The 23,061-nt window shown below is 44.5% G+C and overlaps 5 protein-coding genes and 3 non-coding genes across 8 annotated transcripts; 4 read left to right on the top strand and 4 right to left on the bottom strand.

Annotated features, from left to right (window-relative positions):
* Positions 1-1,030: 1,030 nt before the first annotated feature.
* LOC102392428 (histone H2B type 1-C/E/F/G/I) lies at positions 1,031-1,625 on the bottom strand. Its single transcript, XM_006058422.4, has one exon. It carries the CDS (start codon positions 1,581-1,583, stop codon positions 1,203-1,205), a length of 381 nt encoding a protein of 126 aa, XP_006058484.1. The 5' UTR covers positions 1,584-1,625; the 3' UTR covers positions 1,031-1,202.
* A 219-nt stretch (positions 1,626-1,844) lies between these two features.
* Positions 1,845-2,284, top strand: LOC102392737 (histone H2A type 1-J). The gene has a single exon (XM_006058423.4). The coding sequence runs from the start codon at positions 1,890-1,892 to the stop codon at positions 2,274-2,276; it is 387 nt and encodes a 128-aa protein (XP_006058485.3). The 5' UTR covers positions 1,845-1,889; the 3' UTR covers positions 2,277-2,284.
* Positions 2,285-4,057: 1,773 nt separating this feature from the next.
* On the bottom strand, positions 4,058-5,376 carry LOC102400013 (histone H3.1). Its single transcript, XM_006040865.4, has one exon. The coding sequence runs from the start codon at positions 4,996-4,998 to the stop codon at positions 4,588-4,590; it is 411 nt and encodes a 136-aa protein (XP_006040927.1). The 5' UTR covers positions 4,999-5,376; the 3' UTR covers positions 4,058-4,587.
* A 2,302-nt stretch (positions 5,377-7,678) lies between these two features.
* On the bottom strand, positions 7,679-8,246 carry LOC102400351 (histone H2A type 1). Its single transcript, XM_025296178.3, has one exon. It carries the CDS (start codon positions 8,193-8,195, stop codon positions 7,803-7,805), a length of 393 nt encoding a protein of 130 aa, XP_025151963.2. The 5' UTR covers positions 8,196-8,246; the 3' UTR covers positions 7,679-7,802.
* A 216-nt stretch (positions 8,247-8,462) lies between these two features.
* On the top strand, positions 8,463-9,054 carry LOC102400663 (histone H2B type 1-C/E/F/G/I). The gene has a single exon (XM_006040867.4). It carries the CDS (start codon positions 8,502-8,504, stop codon positions 8,880-8,882), a length of 381 nt encoding a protein of 126 aa, XP_006040929.1. The 5' UTR covers positions 8,463-8,501; the 3' UTR covers positions 8,883-9,054.
* A 3,161-nt stretch (positions 9,055-12,215) lies between these two features.
* On the bottom strand, positions 12,216-12,288 carry TRNAM-CAU. The gene has a single exon. It is a non-coding gene; the product is annotated as a tRNA-Met (tRNA).
* Positions 12,289-15,166: 2,878 nt separating this feature from the next.
* Positions 15,167-15,238, top strand: TRNAQ-UUG. Its single transcript has one exon. It is a non-coding gene; the product is annotated as a tRNA-Gln (tRNA).
* Positions 15,239-19,099: 3,861 nt separating this feature from the next.
* On the top strand, positions 19,100-19,171 carry TRNAQ-CUG. Its single transcript has one exon. It is a non-coding gene; the product is annotated as a tRNA-Gln (tRNA).
* The last annotated feature ends 3,890 nt before the right edge of the window (positions 19,172-23,061 follow it).

Below are 23,061 nucleotides of genomic sequence, written 5' to 3'. Positions count from 1 at the left end.
CACAGGATCCTTTCTTCCGTCCACGGGTACCATACCGTCAGCCTCACCTTATCCAAGAGAACTCTGCTACTTCGGGAGCAGCCTCGGCTGGTATCTCCTCCGCCGCCTTTGTTTGAAACAAGGAAGCGAGCGGGAGAAACGAGAACTGCTAATCTGTCCCGCCGAATTTCTCCAGTTTTCAATTTGGTCCGAAAAATTCAGCTAAACACCTGGCTTCCCCCCTCCCCTTGAAAGTACATCTTCGCCACCCCTACCCTACTTTTGTCTTTAGAACTTCGGTTTATCTGTACCTTCAACATGTTAAGGCAGTGGCAAGGCGGGGAGGGACTATAAATTACGGTAAGCCACAGTAAGTTCCTGTGTGCCAACATTCAGGGGCATCACCATGCCCGCCATCCGGCGCCTGGCCCGCAGGGGTGGTCAAGGCATCTTTGATCTCGGCTACAGAGAGACCCGCGGGGTGCTGAAATCTTATTAGAAAAAGTGAACATGACCCCAAAACCTATACCCAACATGCTAAGGGCAAGAGGGTCACCGCTGTGGACGTTATTCTCTCAAGCACCCTCTGGCTTCAGTGGCTAATTGCAACTTGTATTTCCATTCTCACTTGTAAAAGTTCGTCTCAGGGGTATCTATATTTTAAGGAGTTAGAAAGCAATTCAGATCACGTTGTGTAGCTGTAAGATATGTTCCTTAGATCCTGCATTCTGACCTGCAGTATGACATAAAGATCTGGACTTCCCGTGTATGCAAAAATGGCCCCCATTCAGTGCTCGCAAGCTCCCAGACACACTAATAGAACATAAGAAACTGCAAGTATTTGAATCTGGGGCTTCCTGAAAAGCTACTATTAAAAGAAAAAATGTGTTAGGAAATCAGTAAATCTGTTTCGTGGTTTCCTGGAGTTCTCCAGCGTTCGAACTGTTGCCCTCGAGGTTTTTAGGTATTGTGGCTATCCAGCATAAACTTAAAGGGAAGCATCAGATGAACCTGGTTTTCGTAACAGAAATTCTCGCAAAACTGCAACAACTTTCTTGACACCCAGATATTTTATTTCCGCTAAACTACGCTTTTAAAACTGCCACTCAAGGGATAGTACCCCACTCCCACTGAACTGACGGGAAAGGCGCACCGGCTCTTTTCTAGAAAATGTTGAGTGGCTCTGAAAAGAGCCTTTGGATTTTGTAGGGCTGCGAGCCGGCTCACTTGGAGCTGGTGTACTTGGTGACGGCCTTGGTGCCCTCGGACACGGCGTGCTTGGCCAGCTCCCCGGGCAGCAGCAGGCGCACGGCCGTCTGGATCTCCCTGGAGGTGATGGTCGAACGCTTGTTGTAATGAGCCAGACGCGACGCCTCGCCCGCGATGCGCTCGAAGATGTCGTTGACGAAGGAGTTCATGATGCCCATGGCCTTGGACGAGATGCCGGTGTCCGGGTGGACCTGCTTCAGCACCTTGTACACGTACACGGAGTAGCTCTCCTTGCGGCTGCGCTTGCGCTTCTTGCCGTCCTTCTTCTGCGCCTTGGTCACCGCCTTCTTGGAGCCCTTCTTCGGGGCAGGAGCGGACTTCGCTGGCTCAGGCATGGTGAAGTACTGCAGTCACAGAACCACTGAAGAAGAGAAAGCCGAAAGGCACCTTTTTAAGGACAAGGGTTTATGCAAATGAAGTGCAGTAGAGATTTCTGGTGATTGGTGCGTCTTCTGTGTGACATCACAGCTCAGCTTCGCCCAATCAAGGTAGGCATCCTGCATAGTCGCATTTCCATTGGTCTAAACAAAAGTAAAACGGTAGCCAATCGTACCGCTTTCTTTTCGCGCCCAGCGGGGGTTATAAACTTTGCGTTTCTGTGTTCGCCTCTCATTCTCCACGGTGACCGTTGATCTTGAATCATGTCTGGACGTGGCAAACAAGGTGGTAAAGCTCGCGCCAAGGCCAAGACTCGCTCTTCGCGGGCAGGACTCCAGTTCCCCGTGGGTCGAGTGCACCGCCTTCTCCGCAAGGGTAACTACGCCGAGCGGGTCGGGGCCGGGGCCCCAGTGTACCTGGCGGCGGTGCTGGAGTACCTGACGGCCGAGATCCTGGAGCTGGCGGGCAACGCGGCCCGGGACAACAAGAAGACCCGCATCATCCCGCGTCACCTGCAGCTGGCCATCCGCAACGACGAGGAGCTCAACAAGCTGCTGGGCAAAGTCACCATCGCTCAGGGTGGTGTCCTGCCCAACATCCAGGCCGTGCTGCTGCCCAAGAAGACTGAGAGCCACCACAAGACTAAGTAAAGAACCAAGATTGGAAACAACCAAATAAACGGCTCTTTTCAGAGCCACTTCCATGATCAGGGAAAAGAGTAACACAATTTATGGCACCTGAAACTTAAATACTGTTTATTACAGTACTGATACTTTCAACTTAATGCTCTGGTCGTGTAGGGTATGTTCTAGTCTATATTTCAGAGTTAGTATTTAGGGGCAGTTGTGAACAAGAGAACATTTGTATTAGGCTAAGTTTCAAACTTATTGAATCTTTAATGTTAAATATTGGTTACCTATAACCAGAGGTCCCTATGAGGAAATTAAGCATATGGTGTGAAATTTAATTTCCTAAGTCGCATGTTGGAGAGAGCCCTTAAATGGTTTTCTGTAAAAGATACACAGAAACTATTGGGGTGACTGTAGGAAGATAGCCTTGCAAAAGTATTCATATCGTTACCCGGACTGGAAAAATTACGTACAAACCGGACAATACAAACTGGGTTGTAACAAAAGTACAAGATTTTGGTAGTCAGGCCTGGCAAGGTCCTCTAATTCCAGAATGAGACATGTTTGGAACATTTATGCCATTTAACGTTTTGGCCTTTTCAAGGATTGCAGACACAAAGACTTCCTTTTATTAATGTTAACGCACTTGTTTTCAACAAATGCCACACACTTAGGTACCATACGTTGATAGAACATTAATGAGACACTGCCTGTTCTAAAGGAAATCTAATGAAGAGAAACGAAATAAAGTACAACGTAGCAAGAGGAGTAAGCACAGAATACAAAAGGAGCATAGAGAAGACTGAGAAGTAACACTTGGTCTGAGGATTAAAGCAAATTGGGAAATAGAGGAAAGCATAGGGATTTCAGCAGAAAATTAGTGTCACCAGACTCGTGGCTTGTATGTGCAGGCAAATGACCAAAAGTTCGCTATTGGAAAATAAAGCAGAGAGGTCACAAGAGAGGAGTCAGAGGGATGGATCTCTAGGACGTTCCTTCGGTTCTAAATCTTCCATATACCTTGTATGTTAGTCAGTCGTGTCCGACTCTGCCACCCCATGAACTGTAGGCCGACTTCCAAATCTTTATGTCCATCCCAGACTTAATTCAAGTTCAGACATACATATTCATCTACTTTCTGATATATATATATACTTTTTTTTTTTTTTTACTTTCTTATACTCTTATAGGGGAGAAGGCAATGGCACCCCACTCCAGTACTCTTGCCTGGGAAATCCCATGGACGGAGAACCCTGGTAGGCTGCAGTCCATGGGGTCGCTAAGAGTCGGACACGACTGAGCGACTTCACTTGCACGTTCATGTATTGGAGAAGGAAATGGCAACCCACTCCAGTGTTCTTGCCTGGAGAATTCCAGGGACGGGGGAGCCTGGTGGGCTGCCGTCTGTGGGTCGCACAGAGTCGGACACCACTGAAGCGACTTAGCAGCAGCATACTCATAGATCTCTGGGAAATTAAAAATGTATATCCCAGACTTATCATCATCCTTACTCCCCCAGTGATTCTTACAGGCATCACCATCTACCCATTAACATGAACGAAAATGGTCTGGTGTCTGAGTATTCGTTTTTTATCAGCCATTACGGGCTAGAGTCCATGGGGTCGCAAAGTCGGCAACGACTGAATACACATGCACGCACACACTATGGGATGATTGAACTTTAAATTCCGGAAAAGTTTAGGTGGAAGGAAAACAAATGGAGTTTCGAGACCTGGAATATTTGTGTCCACGTAACTAGAAATATCCACATAACTAAGGCTACTAACTTCCCCTGAAAAGAATCTTCAAATGAAAACTGATAAATTAGGAATAATAACTGCGTATATTGAAGTGAGGGTGCCCTACCCAGCCAGCAGAAAGGGCATCTGTCCTGGGCCCCTCTCGACTTGGTATCTGTTCCCGAACCCAGAAGGCCTGGCTTACACACTCAAAAATTTACACTGATTAAAGGTTGGCCTTACACGTGCCCGGGACTGGGGGAAGGAGGAAGCGTAAATACTTTGAATCAGACATCTCCCTTTCCATATAAAGACTGATTCCTGGGAAGGGAGACTTTCAGTACTTCTCTCTTAAGGTGCAGAATGTTAGCATGACACAAATTCCACGTGGTAATCATAGGCCCTACGTTTCACAACGCCACTCAGAAACACGACTAGCATAACATCGGTGAGCAAAATTATAAGTTTAGAAAAGCCTAACAGTTTCTGCCACAAGAGATACCAGAAGTAAACAGCAAGGTAACAGTCCTTTTTCATTGTCTATGTGGGCGGCTCTGAAAAGAGCCTTTGGGGTTGAGGAGAAACGTCCTGGCTCACGCCCTCTCCCCGCGGATGCGGCGAGCAAGCTGGATGTCCTTGGGCATGATGGTGACGCGCTTAGCGTGGATGGCGCAGAGATTGGTGTCCTCGAAGAGCCCGACCAGGTAGGCCTCGCACGCCTCCTGCAGCGCCATCACCGCCGAGCTCTGAAAGCGCAGGTCGGTTTTGAAGTCCTGAGCGATCTCGCGCACCAGCCGCTGGAACGGCAGCTTGCGAATCAGCAGCTCAGTGGATTTCTGGTAGCGGCGAATCTCGCGCAGAGCTACCGTGCCGGGCCGATAACGGTGCGGCTTCTTCACGCCGCCTGTGGCCGGCGCGCTCTTGCGAGCCGCCTTCGTGGCGAGCTGCTTGCGCGGCGCCTTGCCGCCGGTGGACTTCCGAGCGGTCTGCTTGGTACGAGCCATAGTGTCAGCAGGTTTAAAGAAAGCCGTTTAGACACATATTTATAGAGCGAGTCAGAAGCTGATTGGACAAAAGGCGACCGGGACTGTCCAATCGGTAATCGGACTGACTCAAGTCAGTTCAGCTCCTGAACAGTCGTGTCCGACTCTGCGACCCCATGGACTGCAGCACGCCAGGCTTCCCTATCCAGCACCAACTCCAGGAACTTGCTCAAACTCGTGTCCGTCGAGTCGGTAATGCCGACTCGAACTGTTCGATTGTTGCCCAAAGCCCCTGACTTCAATTTTTTTCTCAACTTTCCCTGTACAATTGTTTGCTATATAATAGAATTTTTCAGAAGAAATAAATACACACTACATGAGAAATATAGACTACAGTCCATGGGGTAGCAAAGGGTCAGACACGACTAAGCGACTTCACTTTCACTTTTCACTTTCATGCATTGGAGAAGGAAATGGCAACCCACTCCAGTGTTCTTGCCTGGAGAATCCCAGGGACGGGAGCCTGGTGGGCGGCCGTCTATGGGGTCACACAGAGTTGGACACAACTGATGTGACTTAGCAGGAGCAGCTGCAACAACTATATTAGAATAAAATAAAAAACAGGAGAAATTCTTTTAGATAGTATTTCAACCCAGTATATCTAAAATTTTCATTTCAACATGTAATCAATGTAATTGTTAGATATTTCACATTTTTTTAAATTTTGCACTAACCGTTCAAAATACAGTGTACACATATAACATGTCCACCACTTCCTTTTTCAGGTTAGCCACGTGTCTATTGCCCAGGGCCAGTGGTTTTTACCATATTGACAAGGAATGCAGCTGTATACCATCACCCCTCATCTTTCCTCTAAACACAGATTTTAAGAACTTTAACATTTTTTTTCAGGAAAAACAATTTGATTTGCACGTGAGGAATTCAAGTTATTACTTCATAAAGAAACACATCCTTGCATGAACTTCTTTTCGAACAATTCCCTTGCAACATAATTGATTTTTCTATTTTAGGAATGTAATTCCTTTGTTTTTAAAGAATCTAAATCCCCACCAATAATGTATATTTACCACACATCCCATGAGTTTGCATCTATAATAGTTCCTTGCATGCATGTGCGATACTCAGTCACTAAGTTGTGTCTGACTCTGCGACCCCAGGCACTGTAGTCTGCTAAGCACCTCTGTCCATGGAATTCTCCACGCATGCTGGAGCAGATTGCCATTTCCTTCTCCAGGGGATCTTCCCCAGCCAGGGATCGAATCCTCCGTCTCCTGCATTAGCAGGCGGATTCTTCCTCACTGAACCATCTGGGAAGCCACTGGCAGAAACTTGGGATAAGTTCCTTGCCTGACATCCGAATTTTTCTGATCATCTCCCTCCCCTCAGAGCCTAGAAGTTACCTGGCAAGTTTTTTTTCTTCTTGAAAGTAAGTGGAAAATTATCTAATTCCATTAGTACATCAAGATCTTTAACACAATAAAAAGACCAAGAAGGTGGTATTTTAACAGTAGAATTTAGCATTTTCATCCTGAAACGTATGGCCATTACCTCATATCGACACCTCAATTTGTGTGGATGGGTCCAAGGGAGCTAGGAAAATACTTGAGAACACAATAATAAACCAATGGTTATAATTAACAGGTACCTCAGCTAATTTTTTCCATAAAAGACCTGAAGATTTAAAATTTCCGTATTCAACGATGTAAAACAATGTACACTGACGTCAAATTAGCGATGCCGAAAGCTCAGCTTCTCTGTACATTAGTTTAGAACTGAATCTTGGAAACAGTTTGGGGTGAAGTAGAAAAGTTTTGTTCCTTTGCCAGGCAAAAGGAGACACAACGGCCTCTTGTCTCAAAGTGAAGTGAAGTCTCTCGATCGTGTCCCACTCTTTGCGACCCCCATGGACTGTAGCCTACCAGGCTCCTCCGTCCATGGGATTTTCCAGGCAATACCGGAGTGGGTGGCCATTTCCTTCTCCAGATCTTCCGGATCCAGCGGTTGAACCTGGGTCTCCCGCATTGTAGGCAGACGCTTTACCGTCTAAGCCACCAGGTAAACTTGTCTCAAAAAACCGTCCCAACCTGGGAAGATTTGAAAAGGAGTTTTATACTTCTCAAGGGCGTGGTTGCTGACAAGGTTAGGGTGTATGCAGGATATCAGTTGGTCAGGTCTCCTAATCTTGATGAGTTTCTCTGATCTCTTCAATCTTGCCTCATGTGGTTTCTAGTCTGCTCCTGAGAGTAGCAACTGTTCAAATCTGCTATTTGGAACTCAGGGAAGGTCAAGGCTAGTCCTGCCTCCAAGAAACAGGGAGAAAGGGCCCCCATGTTTGGGAGTCCCACAAGGCCCCACTGTTTAAGTAGGTCTTTTTCAGAAAACTAACGCCTCCAATAATGGTCTTTGGCCTAAGACACAGGTTTGATTTGATCCCTGGACACACGGAATCTTTAATTACTAAAACCCAGAAAACCAAAGGGCCTTAAAACTGCCACTGAAAGCACTAGACCTTTCATAACGTTTATGCTTCCCAACTCATAATTGGGCAAGGGTGGCAATATTTAACGAGTAAGTAAATCCTCGTATCTGTCGATGGGTAAGTTTATAGACTACATGACACTTTAAAAGTGACTGTCTTGTAAGTTCCAAGGTTGGCATAATACACATGATTACTTTAAACTATCATATAGTATTTAAGCTTTAATATTTAGTGCTCAGTTCTTCCAAGGGAACTTTTAAGTGGCTCTGAAAAGAGCCTTTGGTTTGATTGAGACCTTTAAACTGCTGCGAAGTAATCCAGACTTCTATTTGCCTTTCGCCTTGTGGTGGCTCTCAGTCTTCTTGGGCAGCAGCACGGCCTGGATGTTGGGCAGGACACCACCCTGAGCGATGGTGACTTTGCCCAGCAGCTTGTTGAGCTCCTCGTCGTTGCGGATGGCCAGCTGCAGGTGACGCGGGATGATGCGGGTCTTCTTGTTGTCCCGGGCCGCGTTGCCCGCCAGCTCCAGGATCTCGGCCGTCAGGTACTCCAGCACCGCCGCCAGGTACACTGGGGCCCCGGCCCCGACCCGCTCGGCGTAGTTACCCTTGCGGAGAAGGCGGTGCACTCGACCCACGGGGAACTGGAGTCCTGCCCGCGAAGAGCGAGTCTTGGCCTTGGCGCGAGCTTTACCACCTTGTTTGCCACGTCCAGACATGATTCAAGATCAACGGTCACCGTGGAGAATGAGAGGCGAACACAGAAACGCAAAGTTTATAACCCCCGCTGGGCGCGAAAAGAAAGCGGTACGATTGGCTACCGTTTTACTTTTGTTTAGACCAATGGAAATGCGACTATGCAGGATGCCTACCTTGATTGGGCGAAGCTGAGCTGTGATGTCACACAGAAGACGCACCAATCACCAGAAATCTCTACTGCACTTCATTTGCATAAACCCTTGTCCTTAAAAAGGTGCCTTTCGGCTTTCTCTTCTTCAGTGGTTCTGTGACTGCAGTACTTCACCATGCCTGAGCCAGCGAAGTCCGCTCCTGCCCCGAAGAAGGGCTCCAAGAAGGCGGTGACCAAGGCGCAGAAGAAGGACGGCAAGAAGCGCAAGCGCAGCCGCAAGGAGAGCTACTCCGTGTACGTGTACAAGGTGCTGAAGCAGGTCCACCCGGACACCGGCATCTCGTCCAAGGCCATGGGCATCATGAACTCCTTCGTCAACGACATCTTCGAGCGCATCGCGGGCGAGGCGTCGCGTCTGGCTCATTACAACAAGCGTTCGACCATCACCTCCAGGGAGATCCAGACGGCCGTGCGCCTGCTGCTGCCCGGGGAGCTGGCCAAGCACGCCGTGTCCGAGGGCACCAAGGCCGTCACCAAGTACACCAGCTCCAAGTGAGCCGGCTCGCAGCCCTACAAAATCCAAAGGCTCTTTTCAGAGCCACTCAACATTTTCTAGAAAAGAGCCGGTGCGCCTTTCCCGTCAGTTCAGTGGGAGTGGGGTACTATCCCTTGAGTGGCAGTTTTAAAAGCGTAGTTTAGCGGAAATAAAATATCTGGGTGTCAAGAAAGTTGTTGCAGTTTTGCGAGAATTTCTGTTACGAAAACCAGGTTCATCTGATGCTTCCCTTTAAGTTTATGCTGGATAGCCACAATACCTAAAAACCTCGAGGGCAACAGTTCGAACGCTGGAGAACTCCAGGAAACCACGAAACAGATTTACTGATTTCCTAACACATTTTTTCTTTTAATAGTAGCTTTTCAGGAAGCCCCAGATTCAAATACTTGCAGTTTCTTATGTTCTATTAGTGTGTCTGGGAGCTTGCGAGCACTGAATGGGGGCCATTTTTGCATACACGGGAAGTCCAGATCTTTATGTCATACTGCAGGTCAGAATGCAGGATCTAAGGAACATATCTTACAGCTACACAACGTGATCTGAATTGCTTTCTAACTCCTTAAAATATAGATACCCCTGAGACGAACTTTTACAAGTGAGAATGGAAATACAAGTTGCAATTAGCCACTGAAGCCAGAGGGTGCTTGAGAGAATAACGTCCACAGCGGTGACCCTCTTGCCCTTAGCATGTTGGGTATAGGTTTTGGGGTCATGTTCACTTTTTCTAATAAGATTTCAGCACCCCGCGGGTCTCTCTGTAGCCGAGATCAAAGATGCCTTGACCACCCCTGCGGGCCAGGCGCCGGATGGCGGGCATGGTGATGCCCCTGAATGTTGGCACACAGGAACTTACTGTGGCTTACCGTAATTTATAGTCCCTCCCCGCCTTGCCACTGCCTTAACATGTTGAAGGTACAGATAAACCGAAGTTCTAAAGACAAAAGTAGGGTAGGGGTGGCGAAGATGTACTTTCAAGGGGAGGGGGGAAGCCAGGTGTTTAGCTGAATTTTTCGGACCAAATTGAAAACTGGAGAAATTCGGCGGGACAGATTAGCAGTTCTCGTTTCTCCCGCTCGCTTCCTTGTTTCAAACAAAGGCGGCGGAGGAGATACCAGCCGAGGCTGCTCCCGAAGTAGCAGAGTTCTCTTGGATAAGGTGAGGCTGACGGTATGGTACCCGTGGACGGAAGAAAGGATCCTGTGGATTGAGATGTATTGGGCACGAAAAGGAGATTGACCAGTGAACGTGGATCTCCAGTTGCTACTTGCCTAACTGCAGATGTAGACACAAGATGTAGTGAAGCTCGCGGCCTGAATTGGATTAGGAACGGAAGGACTAACTTCTGGCCCCAGCTCCACCACTTGCTCTGTGGCCATGGAGAAATTTAACCACTCTGAGTATTCCCCTCTGTGGAAGGCACTGTTCGCAAACACACCATGTGCAATGTGGCATATTACAGTGTGCTAACAATGTATGCTAGATTGTGAGGCCAGTTCTACGGAGTAGGTAAGTGTCATCATCTCCATCATCTCAAGGCAAAACACAAGTAATTGACCAAAGGTCCCCACAAAATTTTAGGTGAATGGGATTTAGGCAGCCAAGTTTAAAGTCCATGCTCTTAGCAGTAGGATCCACTGCCTGTCTTAGGTCATAATCGCCACCTCTGAAAGCAAAGTGACAGTAAAGCTCTGAAGCAGGACTTTGTTTTTATCAGTCACTCCTACAGCATGACTTCATGTATTCAAAGTTATTGGGCATTAGCCATGTTTTGAGTGCTGTGCTATATTCTTAGACCAACTAGGCCACTTCTTGACTGTGTCTTGCCACAGGCTATGTAAGGTATGGATAACCAGACCTTTCCTCTGTAAAATGGAAATAACTCAAAAATTGCGATGATAAATTTAGAGGGAGTTTAGTAGCTCTTGGTCACTCAATGTTCTTTTGTCCTTTTCTCTCCGGTATTTTTGCATATGTATCAGAATGACATGAGATAATAAATAAGAAGACTTTAATTAATAAAGCATTTTTTTTCTACTGGAAAGCCGGTAAATCAGTGGCACTCGAGCCAATTTTCTATTATTAACCCCCCCGCCCCCCCCCCCCCCCCACACACACACACCCTGTTGCTTTACGGTATTAACAAACTTTCAATAATGCTTTTTTCTTTTACCACGCTTTCCACATTCTAAAAGAAATCTCTGTAAAACTGCTCAAAGTGATCAGTAAAAGTTAACTATTTCTATTCTGTCTTCTAATAATCTTCAATGAATAACAGCTAACAATTTTAAACATTTAAATGGGATTTAATGCCAAAGGGATTTTAAGTGTTCTTGCTGCCACCAAAACCCAACTGTATTTCCTAAACCATCCTTTCATCCAGTTAACTAATAAATGTTATTCAGCATCTACTATTCACTACAGGATAGTCACTGGGATAGGAATGGAAAATTCCGAGTAAAGCTCTTCGTGAACTTAATTCTCAATCACTGCTGGTGGCCTTGAAAACTGGGAGAACTTTCATACAGGAAAAGTGGGCGGTATCCAGCGTATTTAAAAACACACATATACTCCCAGCAACCTCATCTCTAGGAATTTAACATTTTTGAAAATGTGAAAAATGATATGTTACAGAGTTTTCCAAGCAGCCCGGTTTGTAGTACCAAAGACTAGAAATAATCTGAATGGTGAACAATAAAATAGAACATTACAGTATATCATTCTACCTGCAGGTAAAAACAAATCTGAAGGCTCTTTTGCATAATATTAGTAGCAATATTTACTGCTTAGTGTGTGCGAGATAATGTCCTAAAACTTTCCTTGTGTGCTTTGGCGTGACCGACTCTGCGACCCTTTGAACTGTAGCCCACCAAATTCCTCTGTCCATGGGGCTTTTCAGGCAAGAATACTGGAACAGGTTGCCATTTCCTTCTTCAGGGGATCTTCCCACCCAGGGATCAAACCCACGGTCTCCTGTGTCTCCTGCATTGCAGGCAGATTCTTTACCTGCTGAGCCATAGAGGAAATCCCAAAATGTCCTTGTATACATTAAATCACTTATTCTTTATAACAATATTTTGAGTTAAATTAGTTTATACTTGTTTTATAGATTATAAAATACAGGTCCAGAGATGATGAGAAACTTACCTGTAAATGTACAGCTAGTAACAGTCGTGCCCCACTCTTAGCGACCCCGTAAACTGTGGTCCACCAGGCTCCCTGTACATGAAAATTTCCAGGCAAGAATACTGGAGTGAGTTGCCATTTCTTTCTCCAGGAGATCTTCCAAACTCAGAGAGTGAGCCTCGCGTCTTCCGAGAAGTCTTAAAAAGGAGCTGCCCCCTCTGAGGTTCGAACTCAGGACCTTCAGATTATGAGACTGACGCGCTGCCTACTGCGCTAAGGAGGCAGATACGTACGCTTATTGCTATTCCGAAGTAGTCTAGCTTCAGAATCCGTATTTGTAACCACTATGTGGTTTCCTCAAGTATTGGTAGGTGACGATCTCCATGGTTTACTGTCAAGGGCCAAAAGCAACATACAGGATAATGTGCAGTAGATTTTTGTATACATGGGCTTGTATGAATCTAAAATATCTCCAGAAGACTACTACACAAATTGCTAGTATTGGTTATTTTTGCAGAAAGGATGCTGGATAGCCTAGGAGCAGGGATGGATAGAAAATCTTTTTCGATTGTGATGTTTTTACGCACTTTGAATTTTTAGTCATATGTGCACATTGTCCATAAACAAACAAATGAAATAATAAGATAATAAATGCTTCAGTAGAGATGTATGTGGAAAACCCAAGGAGCAAAAAATAAATAATAGTTACCAGCAGAGGGGAGTGGTGTACAAAACAGCATTCTGGGCAGATGAAGTAAGAACATAGGTGTCACATTCAAGGCACTGGGAATGTTGGTCTACAGGAGTGGGCAAAAGGGAGCAGTGCAAAGGGCTGAGCAAGCAGTCTGAATGTTACACCAAGGGCTTCATTCTGTATCATGAGTACACTTGGCAAAACAATGATAGGACTTCAGTATAAAACCTCTGGGTATGAACCATGAAGAGTTTATCAAATAAGATTCTGAAATAGTCATGATTCTAGATGCCAGTTTAACATTGTATGGTCATTTAAATGAAGCAGACTCTCACATTATTTGTTAAATTATCTATCAGTCATAGATGTTTCTTTGTTTTTCTGAGCATGATGGAGACAGAGCAAGTACCACTAATCCATTAGGGAACTAGTAGTCCTTTTCTTAACCAGTTAAAAAGAGATGTCAATACAACATTCTTACCTTTGCAACCAGGGAATCAGAATTGCAAACTGCATTGATCTATATTTAAAGACACTGCAATAAGGTCTAATTTTTGGACTTCATGGACCTGTCTCTTACAAATCAAGTGACACTCCCACATTTTTATTAGCTGAGAACAGACAGTAGTTTCAAATACTGGCACAGAATTTCATATTGGACAGGAGAAAGGGAATCTGACAACACATTAGGTCACTTTTTACAGCCAGATAATTAATAAATTAATAAAATTCTTAATATATCAGCTCCTTAATGGGTGATGTGGATAAAAATAAAGAAAGGAAAGAAGACGTTGGGAAGGGTAATTTTAAGGAAGGCACTTGGACAAGGTCTCAAAGAGGAGTCGTTGGCATAAAGTGGCAAGTCACTACCTGGGGGAATCTGTTCCAGGCAAAAGGAACAAGTACCCAAACCAGGCCCCTGCTTAGTGTGTTTTGGGAACTGCCAAAGGCTGTTGTGGCTGGAGCAGAGGGAGCCATGGGATGAGAAGTTTCGACTTCTCATCTTTTTCTCTTTGTTCAACTTAATTTCTGCATGGAGCCTCAACAACCTGCAAGTTTTCTAGATACCTGCTGAAAAAAATGCCCTGCAAAGCAAGAGAAGATCACTCCATCTCTGTTAAGATCTACATCCAGAAAAACAAACAATAAAATTGTTATAAAACCATTCCTGAAGAGGTGGGTTCTACCAAAGGAGTCTTGTTCTCAGCCATACCCCAGCACCAAGCCCAGAGCCTAGAATGTACCCTGAGTCAATGACATGCCAACCAATGTCTTGTTACAGCTTAATATAATGAAAGGACATAGCACTTAGATGGTTATCTAAAGAGGGGAGTTTTCTTATCTTTAATCATCCCACTCTCACAAGACCCCACACAAGCCTGCCAATTTTGTGAAAAAACAATAGTTTTGAAAATATATGACAAACAAATTGGCCCATAGGAAGACACTGATGTTCACATTACTTATGGTGGCAAAATATTGGGAACACTCTCATTGGGCAAAACTAAGATTAAGTCAAGAAAATTCCTGTTTCTAGACCTGTTCAGGTTACTGTTCCTGCATGCTAAACAGCCCAAACTTGATGGCACAAAGCATTTTATTAATCTTCATGGAGTCTGTGGTCAGGAATTAGGTCAGAGCACAGCTGCAATGGCTATCAGCTCTAAAATGTCTGGGGCTTTAGGCAGAAGATCATTGACTTGTCATTTACAGGACAACTGCTGAGGGCTAGAATTATCTAAAAGCATCTTCACTCGTTTGTCTGGCAATTGACACTGGCTGTGGGCTAGGACTAACATTCAGAGCACTTTTCTTTTTTTGGCCACTGACCTGTAGGATCCTTTTCCCTGACCAGGGATCCAATCTGGTTGCACATCGATGGAAGTGCAGAGTCCCAGTGGATGACCAGGGAATTCCCAGCCTAAGCACTTTTATGTGATCTGGCTCCCTAACTGTGCGGTGGCTTCAGAATGGTCAGACGTCTCATACATTCCAAAGAGGAGTGCCCCAGAACACCTAACCAGAAGTTGTGACATCCTATCTCAGAATAAAAGTCATAATCCTAACAAGGTCCCGCACAGCACTGCCAGTTGTATATGAGAAGATGATTAAGTGAGAGGGTACAAAGGTGGAAGCAGGGACTTCACCCTTAGAAAAGATCCTTGAAAATCCAGATGAAAATGTTTTACAAAAGTCATGCTGTTCTAAGGATAATTCTTGGTATAGGAATGTCCTGAGCATCACTGGACTTCCAGCATCTGGCCCTGACCTGAAAACCAGTTGTGCCGCTAAGCCATTTGAGATAACCACAACACCCACACGTTTTCAAAATTACCCCTCCAGAAGGTACAATTTTGTTGGAGGGTTGGGGGTGCGGTCACGTTGTTTAAATTTCGGTAATAGGCATCTAGTGCCTCAAAGATGAATATTTGCCACAAGAGATACTTTTTCAAACGCTTCTCTCGTGGGCCCCATGGTGTAATGGTTAGCACTCTGGACTTTGAATCCAGCGATCCGAGTTCAAATCTCGGTGGGACCTTCCTGGTTGTTTCCACATTCAATTTTACTTCTGCAATCTCGTCCCAGCCTTTTCCCTTTTCTCTTGTAATCCAACCCACCACACGTCAGTCTTAACGAGCAATAGTAACAGAGTCTTCTCTGATGGGAAGTCGGAGCCCACCGGCTGCTGAGCGAAGCTGTGTTCAGAATCCAGCACCACCAGGAGAAGCCGCCCGTCCTGTAACCCATGCCCAGGTCTGCCCAGGTCCGGATGCGGAGGCGCCGTCTCTCCTCTGTTTCCCTTTGCTTTATTCCTAGAAAGAAATCTGTGTGAGCAGGCAAAAGAACTTTGTTTTAGAAGAATGGCCAAAAAAAAAAAAAAAAAAGGCCACTTTATCCTAAAACTGGAAAAGGAAGTCTAAACTGAGAGGTGATAAATTTGTGATTAGAAGGCGATAAACACGGAGCGTTTCTGTTCTCTCTCACGGCTGGGCTCTTCACAGAGGGCGCTCAGAGGAGGCATCTGAGCCCACAGGAGCAGAGCACGATAGATGGGCTAGCAGTCCGCGCCCTTAACACTTTCAGGCCACCTCTTCCCGTTATAACTGCAAATCCCTTCAATTCTTAGACATGCTAGGAATACCTCTGCACAAAGTTGATCTTGTGGGACTGTTCTTCAAATTGTGGGTAGCAACCCATGAGTGAGCAGCCCTTGCTATCACCTTTGAGAATTCCAGTACAGGACAAGTTATTTCCACTTTGCTGGGGGCAGCTCCCCACATTTTCATGACTGTTGAAACCTAACCTAACCTGGCCACACCTCCAACCTCGTTTGTCACCGTTCCTGTTACACTCATCCCTCCAAAATATCTTCTAGTCACAAGCTATGATACAATTATTTCTACCATCTTCTTTTCCTTTCCGTATTTACTACCAGCAAAACGTTTTTGCCCTCCATTTTGCCCCCAGTTCTGATTCTCTATTCATTCCTCAAATATTAACTTAGACCTTTCAGCCCTTCTTACCCAGGCCTTCATCGGCTCCCTTATCTAGGCTCACGCGCTCCATCTGTGTTTCCTCAGCACCCAAATGTCCCCTTCTCCTACCACCTCACGTTTTAATTGCTTGTTGAATAACTCCCCCACTCCTGCTCTAGACAGAGGATATTCTAGGGGAGAGACCAGTACTGTGGCTTTGTTCACCTTTCACTTCTCAGTCCCACAATCCCTGGCTCCTGTTAGGAGTTTAAAAATATTGAGTGCAGAGTTCCCTGGCGGCATACTGGTTAGAATTCCAAGCTATCCTTGGTTGGGGAACTGAGATCCTGTAAGATATGTGGCCAAAAGAAACAAAAAAATAAATTAAAGAGAAAAGAAAAACTTGCTGAGTGCATAAAGTTTCATCCCAGAACCCAGGGTAGCTTGTGTCCATGTTTGATTCCAAAACATTCTGCTCTGCTTTTTCCCAAATTTCTTCTCACTCTTTTCCTTCAATGATCCCAAGTCTACAGTAAACTCTGAGAACCAGACTTTGCCCAGGACTGGAGCAGAAATTTCCCTGAAGATGAATGTCAACCATGACTTTGTCTTAATGAGGCCACAGCAATAGCTCAATTTGGAGTTGAGGAAGGATATGTAATAGGAGCACTGAATTTTGCACTTTTGAATGAGAATTTGAAAAGAAAGTCTCTTTTGACTACATGCTTGCCCTGTCATTCTAAAGTCTGAATGTGCTTACTTGTGGTTATCTATTGGCTAGGGGAAGGCCAGTGGCTGCCATGGGCCTAGCCTCTGAAAAGCACGAATTACACATTTGTCATCCAGTTGAAGATTTTTGAACGCTGAACAGAAAGTGAGGATTTAATCTGAAGGCGTTCTTTTTCCCTTTCTGGGGGTGCAGGAAGGAGACTTGAGCCTCTGAGCACTGCACTTTATTCATTCCTTGCTCGAAGGGCTTCACTTGCTGTCCTCATCACAGTTCGCCTGAGGGCGTGAGTCTGGGAAAGCTTTAGGATGTGGCCCTGGGGAAGTACAGGCCTTTTCTCTGCTACACGTGGCACGGCTGCTGCACAGGTCAAGGCCTCTTCCTCACGCAGTGCACTTTTGCTAACATATCAGGAACCACGCAGAGTCAAGGCCATTGGGAATATTCTCTGGGGCGCTGGAAAATGTCATCGGGTGGTGTATCCATTGCTGACTAAGTTATGCCGATGGAAGAGGAATCTACCTGGGTTCTCCCTGCTCAGGTTTTAAAGCATCTCCTTTGTAAGGACATTTTTCTTGTACCCACCAGGTTTTGACAGTTTAGGATCTCCAATGGAGGATCTTTACCCTCTCTCCTGAGGGTCTTCTACCCACTCTATGCAAACAAGGAACAGTCCTTGGCCATTCTTCACCTGTTCTAGAGGAAAACTTCCAACCCAGCATTTCGGAAAGAACCAATTTAAAGATTTTGTCCAGTAAAAGCCACTCTGAAAAAATCATTCTGTAAAGGAATCCTGGAAGAAACCTGGCCTTTTGTTTTTGGTGATTTCCACAGCCCCAACCCCACCCCCGCCCCAGGTAGTGGGAGTTGAGCTTCATGGTCTAAATCCACTAGAGGCGCACGGACCCCGAAACCCGTCTCCGGTTTAAAATCTGAAATCCTGAAACGCAATCCCAATCTGCAAGTCATGAAAGTATTTCAGCTAGGTCAGTCTCATCCGACGGGCGTCGAATTTCAGGAAACTGCTTGGAGCAAAGCTAGACTCCCCAGTACCGCTAAAGAAATCGCTGGGTACACACTGCTAAACTTGTGCTGGGTATCTTTGCCCGCGAAAAGCCACCCTGAGGAGTCTGTGGAGATACTGGATTAGGATGCGACTCAGAATATTCACCAGGACCCATCACAGAAACTGACTGTCTTGCAGGTTTTCACCAAGTGTGGACGCCGATGTGTGTGCGGGAAACGGATGCGGCAGCAGGGGAATCTTCTCTGTGTCCATTTGGGAGTCTCTGTATATTTTCTGTTGGTGAAAGTAGGACCGTGGGGCTCGACTCGGTCCTAGGAAGACTCTCGAGGGCCTTTCCTTCCCTTTTCCTCTCACCCCCCAGGCTCCGCCTTGTGATCCCAGGGCTGCAGGGATCTTACTCCTATCGCATCTTCCAAGCATGTTTAATTCCATTTTCCTTAAATGTCAGTGTCTCGTCTGCGACTCTGGTAAATCTTTCCATAACGCGTCAGCAAAAGAGGTAGATCAGTTCAGTTCACTTGCTCAGTCGTGTCCGACTCTTTGCCACCCCCATGGGCTGCAGCACACCAGCCTTCCCTATCCATCACCAACACCCGGAGCTTGCTCAAACACATGCCCATCGAGGCCGTGATGCCATCCAACCATCTCATCCTCTGTCGTCCCCTTCTCCTTCTGCCTTCAATCTTTCCAGCATTGGGGTCTTTTCCAATGAGTCAGTTCTTTGCATCAGGTGGCCAAAGTGTTGGAGCTTCAGCTTACCACCCTAGAAAAAGACGGTTTTCCGTGAAGTAATAGAATCTGAGAGAAAAGGGTGAAAGACAACAGGTCTCTGCCTCAGGTTATTCATCTGTAAAATAGGGATAATGATCCTTATCTCGTAGGACAACTCTGAGCCTTGGGTGAAGTAACAGTACAAAACGGTTATCATAAAACCGAGCACTCTGTGAGAATGGGTGGGTGGAAAGGACGATTCCTAACATTAGGGAGGCAATGTTTTCCAGTAGAGTCTGGCTTAGAAGATAGATACAGGCATGTGACAGGTAAGGGTTCATGACTTAATCCTAGAGGAGGAAATGCAAAATATATTTCTACCCTTTAGAAAACCGCATCAAGGGTCTTAGGGAGGAAGAATTATATCATCAAAGAATTTAAAAGGCACGCATCAGGACAGGCCCCATGGTGTAATGGTTAGCACTCTGGACTCTGAATCCAGCGATCCGAGTTCAAATCTCGGTGGGACCTATAAAAAGTCTGTTTTTATCTGATTTCACATCCCCTCTCTGTAAATTTCTGATAACACTTATTTCTATGGAAATCTTCTCATTGCAACCCCTGGAAGCTTTCACCCGCAGACACAAGGGATAGGGAAAAAGTGCTATCCCTCTTACTAAGTTCAAATACAAATGTTCTTTTCGTATACTAAATGCTTCTCAAAAATTACATCTTTACTTTTTATTGGTCACTTGCTACTATTAAACTTGAAAACAGCTCAGACTGGGGGAGGGGGGAGACCCTTGAAATACAAAACACACACCAGATATAGTTAAAATTATATTTATCTTTTAATATATTTTTCTGTTTCAGAGTAATATAATAATCAGTAACAGCGTTTAAGCATAGAAAAATGCAATATGGAGGGATAAAATTTCACGGTATCTATAAAATAGAAATACCTTTGAAAGAAAAAAAGAATTCATGAACACTGACTTGTATACTTTTCAAGGATGCTAGCATACATCATGGAGAAGGCAATGGCAACCCACTCCAGTACTCTTGCCTGGAAAATCCCATGGACAGAGGAGCCTGGTAGGCTATAGTCCATGGGGTCACGGAGTCGGACACTTACTGAGCGACTTCACTTTCACTTTTCACTTTCATGCATTGGAGAAGGAAATGGCAACCCACTCCAGTGTTCTTGCCTGGAGAATCCCAGGAAAGGGGAAGCCTGGTGGGCTGCCGTCTATGGGGTCGCACAGAGTCGGACACGACTGAAGCGATTTAGCAGCAGCAGCAGCATATATCAAATTGCTCTTGGGTACCAATGGATAAAATTCAGTGATGGACTGGACTATTTTAATGTTCAAATTTTACCAATTACATTGTGAAAATGTTGGCAATTATATTCTTTAGGACGATTTAAACTTATGAAGAAACAATTTAGAAGACCCCTGGAAGGCAATGTGAGAGCATCAGAATACTATGACAATTCATAAAGACTCTAAGAAATGAAGATAGCTTAAGGATACTGTCCTAGGTTAAAACAATGAAGTGATAAGCCAAAGCAGCCCCCTCACCATCATCTCATTCTTAGACACATTTATTTCTAATTTTCAGGTGAATTTCTTTCTTATATGAATTTGCCATTTAGGATCGCCTACCTTTTTTGTAGGCTTTCACCAAAGCATATTTTTACTAAAGCTTAGTTGCTCAAAAATTTCTTATGCTACAGTTTCCAAGTAAATATTTTTTTCTTCTGAGTTTTCTTATTAATTGCAACTACATGCTTTATTATTTTACATTTTGTATTTAAATCACTAATCAATCTGAAATGTGATTTGTTACTTGTTGAAGGTAAATGTTCATCTCTGTTTTCTGCCAAAGGCAAAGTTAGTTATGTCATCACAGTTTATTTTAAAATTATCTTTGCCTACCTACTGAATTGAAATATCAAATATGTCACTTATTAATGTCTATATTATTTTATCTATTTTATAAATCTATTTCCCTTTATGTATACTTATGACAATGCTAGGATCTTCTGATTAGAGTTTATTTTAATACATTTTACTGCCCATAGAGCATTCTTCTCCTAGGGCATTTGACATTTTCAGATGAAGGGGAATAAGAAGATAAAGAAGGGGAGGTTGGAGATTCAAATAATGTTTCATTTTGTAATTTCAAGCTTCTTGTAAAAGTTGAGAACACATTGAATAAGCATACATATAAACCAGATATCCTGGAGTACAGAAATCTCAGGAGTTAGGTTTCAGTCCTTTGGATCTCTATTTAGTTATTAGTAAAGGTGCTGGTGCCATTAAACCCTGTCTTTTCCTTGGTGAACCCTGCAGGCTTTGAAGAGATCCAGAAAATAAAAATTATAGGTTACAGCATTTGTTTGAGGTAGCTAAGATATGATAAAGCATAGTTTCTCTCTTTCAATGAAACTATGAGTCATGCTGTGTAGGGACACCCAAGATGGACGGGGGTCATGGTGGAGAGTTCTGACAAAACGTGGTCCACTGGAGAAGGCAATGGCAAACCACTTGAGTATTCTTGCCTTGAGAACCCCATAAACAGTATGAAAAGGCAAAAATATAGGACACTGAAAGATGAACTCACCATGTCGGTAGGTGCCCAGTATGCTACTGGAGATCAGTGGAGAACTAACTCCATAAAGAATGAAGAGACGGAGCCAAAGTAAAAACAACACCCTGCTGTGGATGTGACTGGTGATGGAAGTAAAGTCTGATGCTGCAAACAGCAATATTGCATAGGAAGCTGGAATGTAAGGTCCATGAATCAAGGCAAATTGGAATCAAGCAAACAGGAGAAGGCAAGAGTGAACATCAACATTTTAGGAGTCAGTGAACTAAAATGGACTGAAATGAGTGAATTTAACCCAGATGACCATTATATCTACTACTGTGGACAAGAATCCCTTGGAAGAAATGGAGACGCCATCACAGTCAATAAAAGAGTCCAAAATGCAGTACTTGGATGCAATCTCAAAAACAACAGAATGATCTCTGTTCATTTCCAAGACAAACCATTCAATATCCACGTTAATTCAAGTCCATGCCCTGACCAGTAACGGTGAAGAAGCTGAAGTTGAACAGTTCTATGAAGACCTACAAGACCTTCTAGAACTAACACCCAAAAAAAGATGTCCTTTTCATCATAGTGGACTGGAATGCAAAAGTAGGAAGTCAAGAGATACCTGGAGTAACAGGCAAATTTGGCCTTGCAGTACAATATGAAGCAGGGCAAAGGCTAACAGAGTTTTGCCAAGATAATCCACTGGTCATAGAAAACACCATTTTCCAACAACACAAGAAATGACTCTACACATGGACATTACCAGATGGTCAATACTGAAATCAGATTGATTATATTCTTTGCAGCCAAAGATGGAGAAGCTCTATACAGTCAGCAAAAACAAGATCGGGAGTTGACTGTGGCTCAGATCATGGACTTTTTATTGCCAAATTCAGATTTAAATTGAAGAAAGTAGGCATAACCACTAGACCATTCAGATAGGACCTAAATCAAATCCCTTATGATTATACAGTGGAAGTGACAAATTCAAGGGATTAGATCTGATAGAGTGCCTGAAGAACTATGGACAGAGGTTTGTGACATTGTACAGGAGTGAGTGATCGGAGACCACCCCCAAGAAACAGAAATGCAAAAAGGCAAAATGGTTGTCTGAGGAGGCCTTACAAACAGCTGTGAAAGAAAGAGAAGTGAAAGGCAAAGGAGAAAAGGAAAGATACACCCATTTGAATGCAGAGCTCCAAAGAATAGCAAGGAGAGATAAGAAAGCCTTCTTCAGTGATTAATGCAAAGAAATAGAGGAAAATAATAGAATGGGAAAGACTAGAGATCTCTTGAAGAAAATTAGAAAAACCAAGGTAACTTTTCATGCAAACATGAGCACAATAAAGGATAGAAATGGTAAGGACCTAACAGAAGCAGAAGATATTAAGTAGAGGTGGCAAGAATACACAGAACTGTACAAAAAAGATCTTCACAACCCAGATAAATATGATGGTGTGATCACTCACCTAGAGGCAGACCTTCTGGAATGTGAAGTCAAGTGGGCCTTAGGAAGCATCATTACAAACACAGCTAATAGAGGTGATGGAATTCCAGTTGAGCTATTTCAAATCCTAAAAGATGATGCTGTGAAAGTGCTGCACTCAATATGCCAGCAAATCTGGAAAACTCAGCAGTGGCCACAGGACTGGAAAAGGTCAGTCTTCATTCCAATCCCAAAGAAAGGCAATGCCAAAGAGTGTTCAAATTACTGCACAATTACACTCATCTCACATGCTAGTAAAAGAATGCTCAAAATTTTGCAAGCCAGGCTTCAACAGTACATGAACCGTGAACTTCCAGATGTTCAAACAGGA

The sequence above is a fragment of the Bubalus bubalis genome, chromosome 2 (genome assembly GCF_019923935.1).
Source record: "Bubalus bubalis isolate 160015118507 breed Murrah chromosome 2, NDDB_SH_1, whole genome shotgun sequence".
NCBI lineage: Eukaryota > Metazoa > Chordata > Mammalia > Artiodactyla > Bovidae > Bubalus > Bubalus bubalis.
Note: the sequence above shows the minus strand (reverse complement) of the source record. Positions and strands in the feature narration are given on the sequence as shown.

Bases quoted from the DNA above. Each gene is read 5' to 3' on its own strand.
- LOC102400351 (XM_025296178.3), bottom strand. From the start codon at position 8,195: ATGTCTGGACGTGGCAAACAAGGTGGTAAAGCTCGCGCCAAGGCCAAG.
- LOC102392737 (XM_006058423.4), top strand. From the start codon at position 1,890: ATGTCTGGACGTGGCAAACAAGGTGGTAAAGCTCGCGCCAAGGCCAAG.
- LOC102392428 (XM_006058422.4), bottom strand. From the start codon at position 1,583: ATGCCTGAGCCAGCGAAGTCCGCTCCTGCCCCGAAGAAGGGCTCCAAG.
- LOC102400013 (XM_006040865.4), bottom strand. From the start codon at position 4,998: ATGGCTCGTACCAAGCAGACCGCTCGGAAGTCCACCGGCGGCAAGGCG.
- LOC102400663 (XM_006040867.4), top strand. From the start codon at position 8,502: ATGCCTGAGCCAGCGAAGTCCGCTCCTGCCCCGAAGAAGGGCTCCAAG.